Source organism: Coregonus lavaretus (assembly GCF_964263955.1).
Source record: "Coregonus lavaretus genome assembly, chromosome: 20".
Classification (NCBI taxonomy): domain Eukaryota; kingdom Metazoa; phylum Chordata; class Actinopteri; order Salmoniformes; family Salmonidae; genus Coregonus; species Coregonus lavaretus.
In genome coordinates, this window is record NC_140007.1 from 15,773,513 (window position 1) to 15,791,593 (window position 18,081).

The 18,081-nt window shown below is 45.2% G+C and overlaps 1 protein-coding gene across 1 annotated transcript in view; it reads left to right on the plus strand.

The window, feature by feature from the left end:
- Positions 1 to 18,081, plus strand: part of LOC311148223 (agrin-like) — a 175,812-nt gene that overhangs the window by 107,446 nt on the left and 50,285 nt on the right. The window contains exons 8-12 of the mRNA XM_084185112.1: positions 1,585 to 1,782; positions 1,981 to 2,181; positions 14,421 to 14,563; positions 14,859 to 14,964; positions 17,119 to 17,238. Of these exons, the coding sequence (XP_084041238.1) occupies positions 1,585 to 1,782; positions 1,981 to 2,181; positions 14,421 to 14,563; positions 14,859 to 14,964; positions 17,119 to 17,238 (768 nt within the window). The remainder of the gene's footprint in view (positions 1 to 1,584; positions 1,783 to 1,980; positions 2,182 to 14,420; positions 14,564 to 14,858; positions 14,965 to 17,118; positions 17,239 to 18,081) is intronic.

Sequence of the window (18,081 nt, forward strand, 5' to 3'; positions counted from 1 at the left end):
GGAAGAAGCAGAGACACACATGGCTAATAGACCACAGAAGGATATCAATCGCTCCGTAAGGAACTTCATATATATTTACCTCAGAATAGATGAGACAGGAGACGAAGTCATTTAGAACAGAAAAATAACAGTTTTGCACAGGTGCTGCAAAAAGGTAGGGGGCGAGACAGGAGCGGGAAGGTAGGGAGAGAGAGGGAAAGTAATAAAGGAGGAGAGGAGAGGCGGTGAGGAGGGACGGAGTAATAGTTATGGAGCAGGCACGGTGGGGTCGGCTGGGGAGTGTTTTTATAGTCTGGGACATTCTCAGAGCCTTTCACTAAACAACCGTCTCTCTTTCTCATCATGTTAAAGAACAACTCCTCCCTCCCTCCCTTGTCGTAGCTCCAGTCTCTCTGACTAATATTACTCCTCCGAGAGTGTGTGTAGCGCTCTGAGGCCGGAAAGGCTTTTAGCTTTTCTTTTCCCCACCGTCTCTCTCTCTATCCATCACTCGGAATGGCCCTCTCCTCAAGGCCACTTTCTACAACCTCCCCCTTCACCGTCAACTCCCCTCCCCGGTCAGACAAGTCCCCCCACCTTGTTAGCACCTTAGCGCAAGCTGTGCTGGCCCTCCCTGTGTTTACAGCCAGTAAGGGAGCCCAGTTGGAGAAGGCCTTTATCGGGACACGGGTGCTGATAAAGGACGACACTCACCGTGATTTATATCGCCCGGGTACGAAACACCGTTATTGTCACGGTGATGCATTCCCCATCCCTGCCAGCCGCCACCTCGACTACATAATTTTTTTTTTAGACCTCCTGCTTTTTTCTTTTAAACAGGCCCCCAGGCTGGGCTGTCCACAATGGGTGCCTGTGCGGTGCAGGCTGATTTCCTGGCTTTATTAAGGTGTAATAAGGTGTAATACACAAGTTAATAACACGGGGGAGGGGAGGAGGAGGTTTCCGCCTGAGTAGCCCACTCTCTCCGTTAGCCATTAGCGATAAATCAGCAGCTGTTATTACGTAGCCACTAATTGAATGTGATAGCGGCCGTGCGATGCAAATGCAATCCTCCAGGTGTAATTGGCAATCGAGGAGAGCTGCCCACCCCTCTCCGCGGGGGGAGTCGCATCTCCGCTCTGGCTCTGTGATTCGCGTGGGCTGCCACGAATCATTGATATCCACAGCATGTCGGTACTAGGCTATGCAAGGCAGAGGAAAAAACACTGAATGGAAAACGTGCAAATGATCAGAGTCAACTGAAAATAGAGGAATCTTGACAGTATTCTCAGTCCAGATCATCCTACTCAAACTTGCAGCTGTGTGAAGTCTGCACACCATCTGGGTTTGGGGCCCTCTCAAAATGACCGGCCTTTTAAAAGGGGTTAGGTAAACACATGACATCATGGTGACGTCACGGCTGTGGATTTTGCCAAGCCACCCACACAGGCTTCGGATGAGACAGTTCTATCTGCCCTCCCTCGCTCTTTTTCTCTGACTCAACTCACTGACACACACACCCACACTCTTTCTCTCCCCCGGTTACCCATACTGGTCTTATTTACTACCTCTAATCCTAACTCTCTCCTACCTGTCTCCCTCCAGACGAGGCGTGTGCCAACTGTTCGTTTGGGGCAATCTGCGACGGGCAGTCGGGCCGCTGTGTGTGCCCGCAGGAGTGTGTGGAGTCCCACCAACCGGTGTGTGGCAGCGACGGCTCCACCTACGACAGCGAGTGTGAGCTCCACGTGCGAGCCTGTACCGAGCAGCTTGACCTGCGCGTGCTCGCCCAGGGAGAATGCAGTGAGTAATGCACCAAGTGTGTGTGTATGTGTCTACCAACAGTGTGGTTGTACAAATAGTATGTCTTACTAAAGTAATGTCTCATTATTGTATTTTAGCAAGCATATTCCTTTTACATGATTCCAATCAATAGCCGCTGACACACCCTGTGTGTGTGTATGTGCAATCGTCCGTTTGTTTGTGTGTGCGCATTTGCAGAGACGTGCGGTAGCGCCATGTGTGCCTGGGGGGCCCGCTGCATCCAGAACAAGTGTGAGTGCCCGCAATGCCAGGGCCAGGCCTTTTCGCCCGTGTGCGGCAGCGACGGCTTCACCTACGACAACACCTGCGAGCTGGGCGTGGCCTCCTGTGTCCTCAAGAAGAAGATTGAGGCGGCCAAGCCTGGCAGCTGCGACGAAGGTAGGAATTAGGAGATTGCAAAAACGTTTTGTTAAATAATTTCTTTCCATTGACTTCTGTAATTGTCCACTTTGTTTTGGAAACACCCATTAAAATCTCTTTGTATGATTTTCTTTCCACTGACTTCTCTTATGATCCACTTTGTTTTTGTAGCTACTGTTGATAGCTGGTGGTGTTGATAGAACCCTACTGGTACTGGTGAAATCTCCCACCATTAGGTAAAAGGAAATTAGTGACCACTACTGATAGGGCAGAGGAAATCTAAACCACGAGACACACAGTGCCTTTTTAAACATGATTTGCTTCACAAGTGGCAGCCTAATTTACACAAGTCCTTTGTGGAGCTCCTCTCCTCTCCTACTGGAACAGGACCAGAGTCTCTACTCCTCTGTCTTTGTGACAATCAGCTCTCTCTCTGGGTATCTTTGTCACCGTACGGTTGTCATGCAGACGATGTCAGCAATAGTCCCTTGTGGCCAGACGTAGTCACCGTCACCGAGACTATCGTCATCGTCTGAGGACGTGTGAACACAGAGCAGTTTTCATCTGAGAGAGAGACAGATGTTGAGAGCGATGGAGAGGGGGAGGGAGAAGTGGTGAGTGGAGGAGAGGGGGAAAATGGAGAGGGGGAAGAGAGAGAGATGGAGGGAGGGGTCGAGAAAGAGAGAGAGACTGAGAGACAGACATAGAGAGGGAGGGGGGAGTGGGTAAAGGGGTGAGAGTATTCATGAATTATAATTTTCCTCTACCATCCCCAATGTCTGTTCTGTTTTTTTCCATCTCTCACTGTGCCGTTGTCTACTCTACAGTATACGGCCAGCTCTGTCTGCCAGCTCTTAACGCCCTGCTGGTTTTGTTCAATTTAACACCATCTCATTGACTGAGTCGAGTAACCTTTTGTATGTGGAGCATGAAGAAATGCGCATATAGTACACATTGCATATATAATACACACACACACACTGCGCCCCATATCATCATTATACGCACACACTCCACACATAGTATATACACATACGCTTGGACACCACACACATATACAAACACACACACAGACACACACACACACTGTGCCCCATATAATAATTATACGCACACACTCCACATGTAGTATACAGTATATACACACTCACACACTCTCACTATGTGCCCCATATTGCTGTCTGGCAGTGGGGAAAGATGCTCTCCTCTATAGCGCCCCAAGGGCATTCATCTATTTGTGAAGCCTGGTGACTCACTCTCTCTCTCTCCTCTCTCTCTCTCTTCTCTCTCTCTTCTCTCTCTCTTCTCTCTCCTTTCTCTCTCTCCTCTCTCTTCTCACTCCTCTCTCTCTCCTCTCTCTCCTCTCTCTCTCTCTCCTCTCTCTTCTCTCTCCTCTCTCTCATCTCTCTCTCTCTCCTCTCTCTCGCTCTCTCTCTCCTCTCTTCTCTCTCTCTTCTCTCTCTCTCTCTCTCCTCTCTCTCTCCTCTCTCTTTCTCCTCCCTCTCTCTCTAGATCTCCTTTCTCTTCCCTCGCTCTCCTCTCTCTTTTTCTCTCTCTCTTTCTCTCTATTGCAATGTCTCTCCAACTTCCATCTCTCTCGCTTTCTATCTCTCTCTGATAGCATACAACCCCGTTTTTCTCCCTCGCTTGCTCATTTGAGTTCTCAGAAAGCCATCAGCCTGTAACAAACGAAACAGGTTTTATTTTATTTTCTCTGTCTCTCCCCCTCTGTCTCTCCCCCTCCCTTCCTTATTGTCTCACCATTTTGCCCTCTCTCCATCAAACTAGCATTGTCTCTTGACATAAAGATCACATTGCTTTCAGAGATGGGATCGGGTCTGATCGATAAACCTCCCCCAGGGGACACGGGTCCAGGTTTCTTTTTGTTCTACGCCTTGTCACCATTCCTCTTGCCCCTCTAGTAGATAACTGAAGCACAACCCCCCACAACTAGAAGCTAAGACATTCTTAAAGGGGTAGCTGTAGTAGCTTAGTATTTTGAACAGGAACGGGGTTATAATGTTCCTCTGATGTTTTCGGATAATCTTGATTGAAAACCACTTTGAACAAAAGCGTGAACTACTTTCTTCTGTAAACAGACTCCTATTTTTACATTTGATCTTTAAAAAACTTTTTTAAATTAAGTCTTTAAAACCCTGTGCATCAAATGGACCCAACCCTATAGTCCTATTGTATCATTGGACTAGCCAATGTATTAACCTATCACAACCTATTGAACTGACATTTCCAGCTCTTCATATCAGACTGCAACCTTTCCCCTCTGCACTTACCTACAGTATAACCCCTACCCACCCCACTCCCGTCTACAGTGCTGGTTGAATCCTCCAACTCCGGTGAATTGAACAATTTATTTGTTTATTTAGACCCGACTTAAAAAACATATTCATTTGTCACAGGGAAAAATGGAAGTGTTTTCCCCCCTTTCATTTAGGTTAATGAAAAATGACAGTGTTCTGTACGGGGGGAATCTATCACCTGTTTAATTTCACACTCGGGTAGGCCCAAGCTCAGCTCCTTTGTCGACACTGACCAAGTGGTGGGTGAGCCTAGTGCATCACCTTGGGGCCCAGGACGGTTTTAATTTAATACACATTTACTAAACAGGATTATGGGTGAGAATATCACATGGCACAGTCAATGCACTATCCACCCCCCAATATATATCGCGAGAGCGAAACAACAACAGAGAGGAGGTGGGTGGGTGGAGAAGAGCTCATCAAAAGCAGATCAGTGGCTTTTTGTCTGTCTATCTATCTATGTATCTATCTATGTATCTATCTACAGTGGGGGGGAAAAGTATTTAGTCAGCCACCAATTGTGCAAGTTCTCCCACTTAAAAAGATGAGAGAGGCCTGTAATTTTCATCATAGGTACACAGACAAATTGAGAAAAAAATTCCAGAAAATCACATTGTAGGATTTTTTATGAATTTATTTGCAAATTATGGTGGAAAATAAGTATTTGATCACCTACAAACAAGCAAGATTTCTGGCTCTCACAGACCTGTAACTTCTTCTTTAAGAGGCTCCTCTGTCCTCCACTCGTTACCTGTATTAATGGCACCTGTTTGAACTTGTTATCAGTATAAAAGACACCTGTCCACAACCTCAAACAGTCACACTCCAAACTCCACTATGGCCAAGACCAAAGAGCTGTCAAAGGACACCAGAAACAAAATTGTAGACCTGCACCAGGCTGGGAAGACTGAATCTGCAATAGGTAAGCAGCTTGGTTTGAAGAAATCAACTGTGGGAGCAATTATTAGGAAATGGAAGACATACAAGACCACTGATAATCTCCCTCGATCTGGGGCTCCACGCAAGATCTCACCCCGTGGGGTCAAAATGATCACAAGAACGGTGAGCAAAAATCCCAGAACCACACGGGGGGACCTAGTGAATGACCTGCAGAGAGCTGGGACCAAAGTAACAAAGCCTACCATCAGTAACACACTACACCGCCAGGGACTCAAATCCTGCAGTGCCAGACGTGTCCCCCTGCTTAAGCCAGGCCCGTCTGAAGTTTGCTAGAGTGCATTTGGATGATCCAGAAGAGGATTGGGAGAATGTCATATGGTCAGATGAAACCAAAATAGAACTTTTTGGTAAAAACTCAACTCGTCGTGTTTGGAGGACAAAGAATGCTGAGTTGCATCCAAAGAACACCATACCTACTGTGAAGCATGGGGGTGGAAACATCATGCTTTGGGGCTGTTTTTCTGCAAACGGACCAGGACGACTGATCTGTGTAAAGGAAAGAATGAATGGGGCCATGTATCGTGAGATTTTGAGTGAAAACCTGCTTCCATCAGCAAGGGCATTGAAGATGAAACGTGGCTGGGTCTTTCAGCATGACAATGATCCCAAACACACCACCCGGGCAACGAAGGAGTGGCTTCGTAAGAAGCATTTCAAGGTCCTGGAGTGGCCTAGCCAGTCTCCAGATCTCAACCCCATAGAAAATCTTTGGAGGGAGTTGAAAGTCCGTGTTGCCCAGCGACAGCCCCAAAACATCACTGCTCTAGAGGAGATCTGCATGGAGGAATGGGCCAAAATACCAGCAACAGTGTGTGAAAACCTTGTGAAGACTTACAGAAAATGTTTGACCTGTGTCATTGCCAACAAAGGGTATATAACAAAGTATTGAGAAACTTTTGTTATTGACCAAATACTTATTTTCCACCATAATTTGCAAATAAATTCATGAAAAATCCTACAATGTGATTTTCTGGAATTTTTTTCCTCATTTTGTCTGTCATAGTTGACGTGTACCTATGATGAAAATTACAGGCCTCTCTCATCTTTTTAAGTGGGAGAACTTGCACAATTGGTGGCTGACTAAATACTTTTTTCCCCCACTGTATGTATCTATCTATGTATCTATGTATCTATGTATCTATCGATCTATCTATCTATCTATCTATCTATCCTGCTAAGAAACTTTCTCCTCTCCCTTTCTAATTTTTCTGAGCTCCCTACCGCTCAATCTTTCTTTATGTAGGGTGGGTTTATTTGGACTAACGCATTGTCACATCCTTCAACAGCAGACTGTCTGAGAGGCAAAGGAAGTGAAAACAAACAAGGAAAGGCCACCTGCGTGTCCAGCCCGATCAAAGCCATGCTGTTTTCCATCCCTTCCTAATACACTCCTAAACACACACACTCACCGAGCGCACACACAAATAAACACACAAACACAGCGGTGACGTGCGGTAAGGTCAGTGGCTGGGAAACCACTGGCTATTATCAAAGTCACAAATAAACTTTGATGAAGCCCAAGTTTCCCAAACAACAGATAGCTCAAACAACCAGAGTGACATAGGCTATTAACCGAAATTGACAAACAATTTTCAACAAATGTAAATACCAATGTAGCCAGGATACACAAGCGATAGCTTCCGATGGCGGCATATTTCATATCATCCGACAAAATGACACACTGCTCAACTCAGCTCAGCCATAGACCGATGTAGCATCCACAGTTAATAGACCAATATATCGGCACATTTCATCCGAATATTTTGCAACCCAAACTCCATAGCCTTTCACAATGGATTTACAATTCTTCCAATGGCACAAACACACACACATGATAATATTATTATGTGAAATATTATGATACACACATATAGAATAAATAAGGTTCTAATGTCCATATCAATAATCAAAATGACAAAAACATTTACACTGAAGTATGTGGACACCCCTTCAAATTAGTGAATTTGGCTATTTCAGCCACACCAGTTGCTGACAGGTGTATAAAATCGAGCACACAGCTATGCAATCTCCATAGACAAACACTGGCAGTAGAATGGCCTTACTGAAGAGCTCAGTGACTTTCAACATGGCACCGTCAAGTCAGTTTGTCATATTTCTGCCCTACTAGAGCTGCCCCGGTCAACTGTAAGTGCTGTTATTGTGAAGTGGAAACGTCTAGGAGCAGCAATGGCTCAGCCATGAAGTGGTAGGCCACACAAGTTCACAGAACGAGACCGCAGAGTGCTGAAGTGCGTAGAAATCGTCTGTCCTCGATTGCAATACTCACTACCAAGTTCCAAACTGCCCCTGGAAGCAACATCAGCACAATAACTGTTCGTTGGGAGCTTCATGAAATGGGTTTCCATGGCCGAGTAGCCACACACAAGCCTAAGATCACCATGCACAATGCCAAGCGTCGGCTGGAGTGGTGTAGATGGAGTGGTGTGAAGCTCGCCGCCATTGGACTCTGGGGCAGTGGATCACGCTTCACCATCTGGCAGTCCGATGGACGAATCTGGGTTTGGCGGAGGCCAGAAGAACGCTACCTGCCCGAATGCATAGTGCCAACTTTAAAGTTTGGTGGAGGAGGAATAATGGTCTGGGGCTGTTTTTCATGGTTCGGGCTAGGCCCCTTAGTTCCAGTGAAGGGAAATCTGAACGCTACAGCATACAATGATATTCTAGACAATTCTTGCTTCCAACTTTGTGGCAACAGTTTGGGGAAGGCCCTTTCCTGTTTCAGCATGACAATGCCCCCCTGCACAAAGCGAGGTCCATACAGAAATGTTTTTTTGAGATCAGTGTGGAAGAACTTGACTGGCCTGCACAGAGCCCTGACCTCAACCCCATCGAACACCTTTGGGATGAATTGGAACGCTGACTGCGAGCCAGGCTTAATCGCCCAACATCAGTGCCCGACCTAACTAATGCTCTTGTGGCTGAATGGACGCAAGTCCCCACAGCAATGTTCCAACATATAGTGGAAAGCCTTCCCAGAAGAGTGGAGGCTGTTATAGCAGCAAAGGGGGGACCAACTCCATGTTATTGTCCATGATTTTGGAATGAGGTGTTAGACGAGCAGGTGTCCACATACTATTTTAGTGTAGTTCAAATCGTCAAAAAGGTGTCTCATCAAAACAGATTTGTAGCTTGATCAATCAAATGCATCAAAGGGATGTTGTCTATTCTCATGTTCATTCAACAGTATCCTAACCTGCAAATTGCATGTAAAATAGAAGTAACAGCAGAACCCCATGTCCATTATTTTATTCTGTAGGCTCACAACAAGCCCACGGACATGTGGGAGACGCATCCCCAAAGCCTCCTTTTGTTCCATTTTCACATTGACACAAAAAGTCACACACACAAACAGTAGCTGGTAGTACAGTTCTCCCACGCAGCACACAGGTAGACAGCTGTATCCAGAGGGTCGGAGAGCAGAATCCTCCCGCGAGAGTGCGCCCCCATGCAACCATGCATGTAGAATTGTTGTAGTTAGTCGCATCCATCTTGTAGAAGCTAAGACTCGGGCCCTCATTGAGTGGCAGGAGAAGCCCCATTCCCATTACGTCCACAAAGCAAAGGTAAATGTCCAAGATGTGTAAAAGTCTGGGTAAAAAGTATTGATTGGTAATGACGTTTCAGACAAGCGGACAGTCCAGTAGTCACTGTTCGCCTGCCCGACAGATAGCAGTGTGGGAGATGGTGATTGCCTGTCATTAAAAACATCACGTCTTGTAGAGTTCCTGTATGCTGCCTCTGTCTGGTCTTAACTTTCATTATAGTTGATGTTCCACTCTTCGAACCCTCCAAACGGCGTGAAACATTATTCCAACTTGGAAAATTATTTGATGTGCGGTATAATGTAAATTTTTCAGGTTGTTTTTGCTAGCTGGCTAACTAACTTCAGTTCAAGGGATGCGAGTGCCAAATTATGTTGACATGCCCAAATGTGCAGAGCTTACCACAGGTTTACCCACACAACATTTTAAGGCAATATGCATGTGCAAAATATGAAATCGGCTCAATGCAACGAATGAAGCTAGGCAAAGCAGCGACGACTATGCTGACCCTCTCCATTAACAGTGACTGGAGTCAGGAACGGCCGCACGCGTCAACGATTTGAATAGATGGAAAGGAAGGCAAGTATACCCTGGCACCTTTCCTGAGGTTTTGATGTAGTTTTAGCACATTTTGAAATTTGTAGCATAAAAACCACCAGAATCGTTGAGACAAAACATTAGGTGACAAAAAAGAATGACAAATTTGTTTTTTTACTGACAGGAGTGTTTCATGGCCCTGATAAATACAAATATTGATAGTACTGAGGTGACTCGGGGCCACGGTCTTCAGAACCGATACACATATTCGAAGGTCACACCCCTTTCTCTAGTTTCCCTCCAATTATCCACCCTTATCCTCTCCTCTTCTTCCCTCATCGGGTCATGACTTCATACTATAAAAAAGCACACATTTCCTCCTCCATTGCTTCTATCAGTTTTATTCCCTCACACAATTTCTCGCTCTTCTCTTAAAAAAGGGAAATACAAAAATTGGCTGTTATTTTTTCTTCTTCTCTCTGGAGTCTCCGCCGTTCCGTATTTGCTCAACTTAATGGAGATCCCTTGGTTAAATGGACTCTGGTTATGACATGATTGAGTAAAAGTAGCAGACAGACACAGGCGCTGAGAGAATAGCTGATGCAGACATCTTCCCTGCTAATTGAAAGGTTCATAGGCAGTGCGGGTGGCAGCCACATCAAAGACCAACAGCTAATTAGTGCCCCCTCCCTCCCTCCCTCCCTTCACTTTTATTTACTCAATTTCTTAGCTCTTCTTTTTTTTCTTTTATATATGTCAGGGTGGCATGAGCGGAATATTAATTCAGTGGCGAATGCTCTCTCGGCTCACTCCCACATTTCCCTTCTCATGCTGAGTTTGCATAAATGGACTCAGGTGGCCAGGCAAGCCAGGGCCTTGTTTATTTAACAGCTGCTCTGGGGTCAGTTGACTTGTGCATTTGCATTGGAACCCGTCATCATGGCATGTCGCTGTCTGGGATCAGATACCGTGTGTGCTCATCATATGGCACTGACAGACATTTTGCAATGCAGCATCACAATATGCTTTAGAACACTCACAAAATGGCCTCTCATATAGTTGTATCAAATCCATTTTACAATTCAATTTCATAATCTCCATTTACCATAATCGACGCAGTCACATTGATAGCGAATCCTAACAATTGGATTTGGGTTAATTGTTGTGTACAGCAGTGGTTCCCAAACTGAGGGGTCGGCACAGAGCTATTTAGAGAGCTATTTAAAACTTGTCAGAAATGTCCAGATCAACTAGCCCATGTCAGCTAACGTTTTTAGCTACAGTGAGGGAAAAAAGTATTTGATCCCCTGCTGATTTTGTATGTTTGCCCACTGACAAAGACATGATCAGTTCATAATTTTAATGGTAGGTTTATTTGAACAGTGAGAGACAAACAAAAAAAATCCAGAAAAACGCATGTCAAAAATGTTATAAATTGATTTGCATTTTAATGAGGGAAATAAGTCTTTGACCCCTCTGCAAAACATGACTTAGTACTTGGTGGCAAAACCCTTGTTGGCAATCACAGAGGTCAGACATTTCTTGTAGTTGGCCACCAGGTTTGCACACATCTCAGGAGGTATTTTGTCCCACTCCTCTTTGCAGATCTTCTCCAAGTCATTAAGGTTTCGAGGCTGACGTTTGGCAACACGAACATTCAGCTCCCTCCACATATTTTCTATGGGATTAAGGTCTGGAGACTGGCTAGGCCACTCCAGGACCTTAATGTGCTTCTTCTTGAGCCACTCCTTTGTTGCCTTGTCACCTTCTCACCAAGCTGCTTGGCGATGGTCTTGTAGCCCATTCCAGCCTTGTGTAGGTCTACAATCTTGTCACTGACATCCTTGGAGAGCTCTTTGGTCTTGGCCATGGTGGAGAGTTTGGAATCTGATTGATTGATTGCTTCTGTGGACAGGTGTCTTTTATACAGGTAACAAGCTGAGATTAGGAGCACTCCCTTTAAGAGTGTGCTCCTAATCTCAGCTTGTTACCTGTATAAAAGACACCTGGGAGCCAGAAATCTTTCTGATTGAGAGGGGGTTAAATACTTATTTCCCTCATTAAAATGCAAATCAATTTATAACATTTTTGACATGCGTTTTTCTGGATTTTTTTGTTGTTATTCTGTCTCTCACTGTTCAAATATACCTACCATTAAAATTATAGACTGATCATTTCTTTGTCAGTGGGCAAACATGCAAAATCAGCAGGGGATCAAATACTTTTTCCCTCACTGTAGGTTTTTTAGCCCATAGATTTTGTTGTAATGTTTGAGTCACTCAACTATCACATGAATACACATTAGACATGGCAAAAGGTATAGAATTGAAAGAAAATGTGCATTAAAACTGCAGAATGTTTTTTTCTCTGCACCCCATGACAAAATGTGTAGAATTGCAGGAAATAAGCTTTAAACCTGCAAAATGTTCTCTCCGCCAATAAGGCGGTGTGAACAGTTTGTGTCATGGACAGTGCTTGTGCCCATAGAAAGAGATGTGGCGCGTGCGTGAAGGTGGGGCGCAGGATATTCCCCAAAGCTGGAAGGGGGGCCTGAGTGAAAACGTTTGGGAACCCTTGGTGTACAGTATTGTATAAAAATAAAAAAAAGGACACAGTCTTTGTCTTGAGTTTGATGTGTACTCTCCTTAATACTCCCAGCCTCTGGAGTTCCTCCATTGTTCACTGTGTGTGGGGCTAATGAAGTGAATGCCCTTCCACTGTATCGACCCATCGAGCGTGTCAGAGCCCATTGCTGATGACCCATTTCAGGGCGATGAGATGGACTGCTGCTCCTCTGGACCCAGCAGCGCCCGCTACAGTGTGACCTGCCCCATAATCCACTTAAGGAGATGGGTTATGCTAAGTGGCACTTCCACGACTACACCATCAATTTCCCTATTAGGGCCAGTGGGGGCCTAGCTAAAGCAGCCCGTCAATACAGATGGGCGAGTCAGATAGTCAAAAAAGGAGACTGAGACGGAGGACAGTAGGGAAGCATCTGGGCTCCCGGGTACATATATATTTGTTTAATGTTGTACAAGATTGCATTATACAGTGAGGGAAAAAAGTATTTGATCCCCTGCTGATTTTGTACGTTTGCCCACTGACAAAGACATGATCAATCTATCATTTTAATAGTAGGTTTATTTGAACAGTGAGAGACAGAATAACAACAACAAAATCCAGAAAAACGCATGTCAAAAATGTTATAAATTGATTTGCATTTTAATGAGGGAAATAAGTATTTGACCCCTCTGCAAAACAGTACTTGGTGGCAAAACCCTTGTTGGCAATCACAGAGCTCAGACATTTATTGTAGTTGGCCACCAGGTTTGCACACATCTCAGGAGGGATTTTGTCCCACTCCTCTTTGTCATTAAGGTTTCGAGCCTGACGTTTGGCAACTCACCCCTTCAGCTCCCTCCACAGATTTTCTATGCGATTAAGGTCTGGAGACTGGCTAGGCCACTCCAGGACCTTAATGTGTTTTGGGTCATTGTCATGCTGGAATACCCATCCACGACCTATTTTCAATGCCCTGGCTGAGGGAAGGAGGTTCTCACCCAAAATTTGACGGTACATGGCCCCGTCCATCGTCCCTTTGATGCGGTGAAGTTGTCCTGTCCCCTTAGCAGAAAAACACCCCCAAAGCATAATGTTTCCACCTCCATGTTTGACGGTGGGGATGGTGTTCTTGGGGTCATAGGCAGCATTCCTCCTCCTCCAAACACGGCGAGTTGAGTTGATGCCAAAGAGCTCGATTTTGGTCTCATCTGAACACAACACTTTCACCCAGTTCTCCTCTGAATCATTCAGATGTTCATTGGCAAACTTCAGACAGGCCTGTATATGTGCTTTCTTGAGCAGGGGGACCTTGCGGGCACGGCAGGATTTCAGTCCTTCACGGCGTAGTGTGTTACCAATTGTTTTCTTGGTGACTATGGTCCCAGCTGCCTTGAGATCATTGACAATATCCTCCTGTGTAGTTCTGGGCTGATTCCTCACCGTTCTCATGATCATTGCAACTCCACGAGGTGAGATCTTGCATGGAGCCACAGGCCGAGGGAGATACTTATTTCCCTCATTAAAATGCAAATCAATTTATAAAAAAATTTACATGCGTTTTTCTGGATTTTTTTGTTGTTATTCTGTCACTCGCTGTTCAAATAAACCTACCATTAAAATTATAGACTGATAATTTCTTTGTCAGTGGGCAAATGTACAAAATCAGCAGGGGATCAAATACTTTTTTCCCTCACTGTAAATGGTCTGGCTATTTTCAAAAACCTATTTGATCCAGTGAAGTGTACCGTTTTAAAGTAAATCGAAAGTTTACCTTTCACAGTCGCAGTGGCTGAACTACTTTTTTTATGAAGTCTTGAGTGATTGATAATTGGATCTTATTGTACAATTAGCGGTTTCCTCCTATCAGGAAATCTGTGTCCATGAAACAGGCTCCCGCATTGATTCCCCCGCATTGATTCCCCCTCGCAGGGATGCAAGTGGTAATATTTCCCTCCCACTATCCTCAGCTTTAATTGAAATGTAAAGGATGCCTCACTGGTTGCACGGCAATGTTGTGCCTAATTTATTTTGTCAATCGCTGGACCTCTCCATGGTTGGTCATTATCTTGTACTTCCAGCAGTGCCTTTGGTTCTATCTCAGCGTCAACGTGAAATAAATGTTAAAATCCTAAAGGTGGCATACTCTGAATATATAAACACTCTGCCAAGAACTCGGCTTTAACTTTTTTGGGGGACAACAAAGATGGAAGGCATTTTTACAGCTGTATCGAAAGGTTAGGGTTTCTTAAAATGTGTGTCTGTGCTGGGCTGATAATAACAATTTCAAATGTTTCTCTATGTGTGGTCTCTGCAGAGTGTGGTTCAGGAGGATCGGGTTCAGGTATTGAGAGCTGCGAACAGGACAGGTGTCGTACGTTCGGAGGCTCGTGGGACGAGGACGCAGAGGACGACCGCTGTGTCTGTGACTTTGACTGCCATCGCGTGCCTCGCAACCCGGTAAGCCTTATCCTCCATAACTTAGCCCTCCACAAACAACCACAACCCTGTACGTGGGTTTTACTGCAATAGAGGTGGTTTTCAGTTTCACACAAGCCTAGGTAATTCCTAGGTAATGAATGCATGACATCTGACATTTACATTCAAATGTCTGTGCAATCACATTTTCATATTGAGATTGACCTTGCAATGTCACGTGTTTGAAAAGGAATGATGTACTTAGAGTAACTTTGAAATTAAATCACACGCTGATATGTTCCAGCATTCATGTGATTATGACTACGATTCTCCTCAGGTGTGTGGCTCAGATGGGAAGACCTACAGCAACGAGTGTGAAATGAAGAAAGCCAGGTGCGAAAGGCAGGAGCACCTGCTGATCCAGAATCAGGGACCCTGCACAGGTGAGGAGCCTGGACACCCCACCATAACTGATCTAAGATCAGCCAGAGTGATAACCCATCTCTTACTTTGAGAGATAACCCATCTCTTACTCGTAATTCACCCAGCTTAGTACTTTGTCATAAAGCAATGCCTAGAAATCCTGTTGTTTCTTCTGAACACCACTTTGGTTGGTAGCCTATCCAACACAGTGCCAAAGCTGGCTAACGAGAGCTTCCCTCCCCCGATTGGATGCCTACATATAGCTCAACATGCATGTGGCTACCAAAGGCTCTAGGCTGCCACCACAGATGCTAGGCAAAAGTAGGGAAGGCTTGTTCTATGTCTTGTTCTACGTTCTAAGTCCCTGCCTTGGCAGTGCAAACCATGAGCTCTCTGTAGTAGGCCAGAGCAAAGCAAAGGGCACATAAGATATTCTGTGTGATCACTGCAGCTCGTTTGATTCCCTGCAGCCCTGAAAAGAGCGAGGGAGCAAACGAAATAGAGAGAAATGGAGAGAGCTCTCCGCTCCGGTTTCACACTCACATCCCTGTAGAGTCGTCCCTCCTAAGCTGGCCACTTTGGGCGCTTTCTGTCACGCTTCTCCACAATCCGCAGAGAATCAATTCCTTTTTTCTTGTGGAGTGCTATTGGTGCGCGAGCTCAGGGCCCTCTTCTTCTCCCAAAAAGCTCAGATCAATTGGAATCTCTTCATTAGCTATGCATGGAGGAACTTGTCTTTGACCACGGTTTGACCTCCAAGCCTTCAATCTCAAGGAAGCACTTGACTGCTTTAACTTGACAAAGGGGGTTTGAACTCAACACAACCTTGTGTTGTTGTTTTTTACTGTCTTATGTGGTTTATAAACACCTTACGTGTTGTGTCTCTGGGAAAATGTTTCATCATGCCTTTCTGAGTTCTTTGATCTATGACAGCTGTCTCAAATAACTTTCAAGCTGTCCTATTTTGCATTTTTTTATCATAAAACTGGGTCAGTAATTCCAGTTTTCATGAGGTCTAAAGAAAGATTCTGTGGTATATACCGTTGCTTAGTACACAGGCACTCAATTCTCCCCTTGTTGAAATACAAAGGCTACATACATAGCCGTGGCAGCAGCAGACCTTGAGATAGAGAGAGAGAGTAATACTCGCATATCAGAGAGAACTGCATTGTGCCAGACAATGGCCACTGTAGAGGAAAAACCAATAGGTTGAAGAACATATGAAATTAAAAGTTCTCTCTTGTCCTAATAGGCTCAGTACAGATAGTAGCGGGAGCGCTGAAAAGTGGCAAGTTAATGAACTGTGTCCAAAGCTCATCGCTGGAGTGGAAAAGCACTGGAAAAAGAGAGAGCAAGTCATCACCATTAGGCTTCGGCTCATATCCACACCAGTAACAGTGTGATTTATGGGCCGGTAGCTGCAGCCTCCAAACTCCAAATGAGGAACACAAGAGAGGAAGAAAGAAAGAGAGAGCGAGCGAGGGGGAGAGTTCTTCCTCCCAACTCTACCACTGGCGGCCATTTCGATCCAAGGCCTGAAGAGAGTTTAAGCAATAATATATTGCCTTGGCCGTTGAACAACCCCCCCTCCCTTCCTCTTTTCCTTCCATCCTTCCATATCTCGCTCATTTCCCTTGTACACAAGTGCTCTGTTGGGTAACATATTTGTTTGGGGTGTGTTGTATGCGGTTTTCGAGCTGTCACGTCGCCGTGGAATCTGGCGCTCCCACAGACAAAACAACTACACACATACGCTCACAGATTGGCCCAGTCCATCAAATTCAGCCGTAGACTCGTTTTTTTTCTGCTTCTGCGAGCTTGTAGCGACGTTGTGTCGCGCTCTGCAATTTCACAGGAGAACAAATTAAGAGAATAGGGCTCCTAGGAAGTGGCAAATGTCAGCTGTTGCAAATCCACTAGGAACACCATTGTTTATTTTCACTGCACTGGAGGTAATAGCATAATTCTCCCTCTGATTTTGAGCCATTGTCAGGATTGGGAAAATATCATTGTTATCTGGAAGCCAGATGCCAGCTTCTCCACCCCTGGCTTTCCAGGCGAAACTCATTGTTGCATGTTGTTCAGAGATTGTGTCTTCCAATTCCCCTTAAAAGAGCCTTCACTGTCACTTCTCTCCCTCTTTTGTTCCATCCTCCGTTTCGGCCCCTCATCAGCAATTTCGGCCACCTCTCCGACAGAGCTGACAGCGCCGGAACACTGCAGTCAGTCAGTCTATGGCTGTTGCCGGGACAACAAGACGGCGGCCCTTGGTGTGGGACTTGCCGGATGCCCCAGTAAGTGCGCCAACCTCTCACATGACATCCAACCTCTCACCTCTGACCCCTCGTATTATATCCATCACAATGATATTCACTTATTGACCAGATGCGCACAATCAGCCTAGCATACAATTCTTTGAAATGAAAACCAGCATATAAAGTGATATCTAAAGGTGAACATATAAGGCTGGTTTCCTGGACACAGATTCAAGTCTAGTCCTGGGCTGGGTTTCCCAAAAGCATCGTAGCACTAAGATCATCTTATTTCCATGTCAGGGTTGAGTGTAGAGGGAACGTGGAATCACACGCAGGACACAGAGATTCAAAAAACAGATGTCTTTAGTGAAGTCCGACAGTACAAGCCAACACGGCAACAGGCCACAGGCGAAACAAGCGCACATTGGACTGTCCAAAGTAAATGCGCACAACGTGCAGGACTCTCTCAAACAAAATGAAAATACAGAGAGCACAGAACAGCGGACCAACATCTACACGTGACAATCGAACAATTACACACAACACCTGACCAAACACAAGAGAACTAAATAGGGTGCCTAATGAACACTTAACAATGAACAGGTGTAACAAACAGACAAAACCAATCAAACATGAAACATCGAACGGTGGCAGCTAGTACTCCGGAGACGACGACCGCCGAAGCCTGCCCGAACAAGGAGAAGGAGCCGCCTCGGCCGAAACCGTGACATTCCATTGAAACAAAATGTACGAAAGAAAGATGATCTTAGTGCTACGATGCTTTTGGGAAACCCAGCACTGGACTAGACTTGAATCTGTGTCCAGGAAACCAGCCTTATATGTTGACCTTTAGATATCACTTTATATGCAGGTTTTTATTTC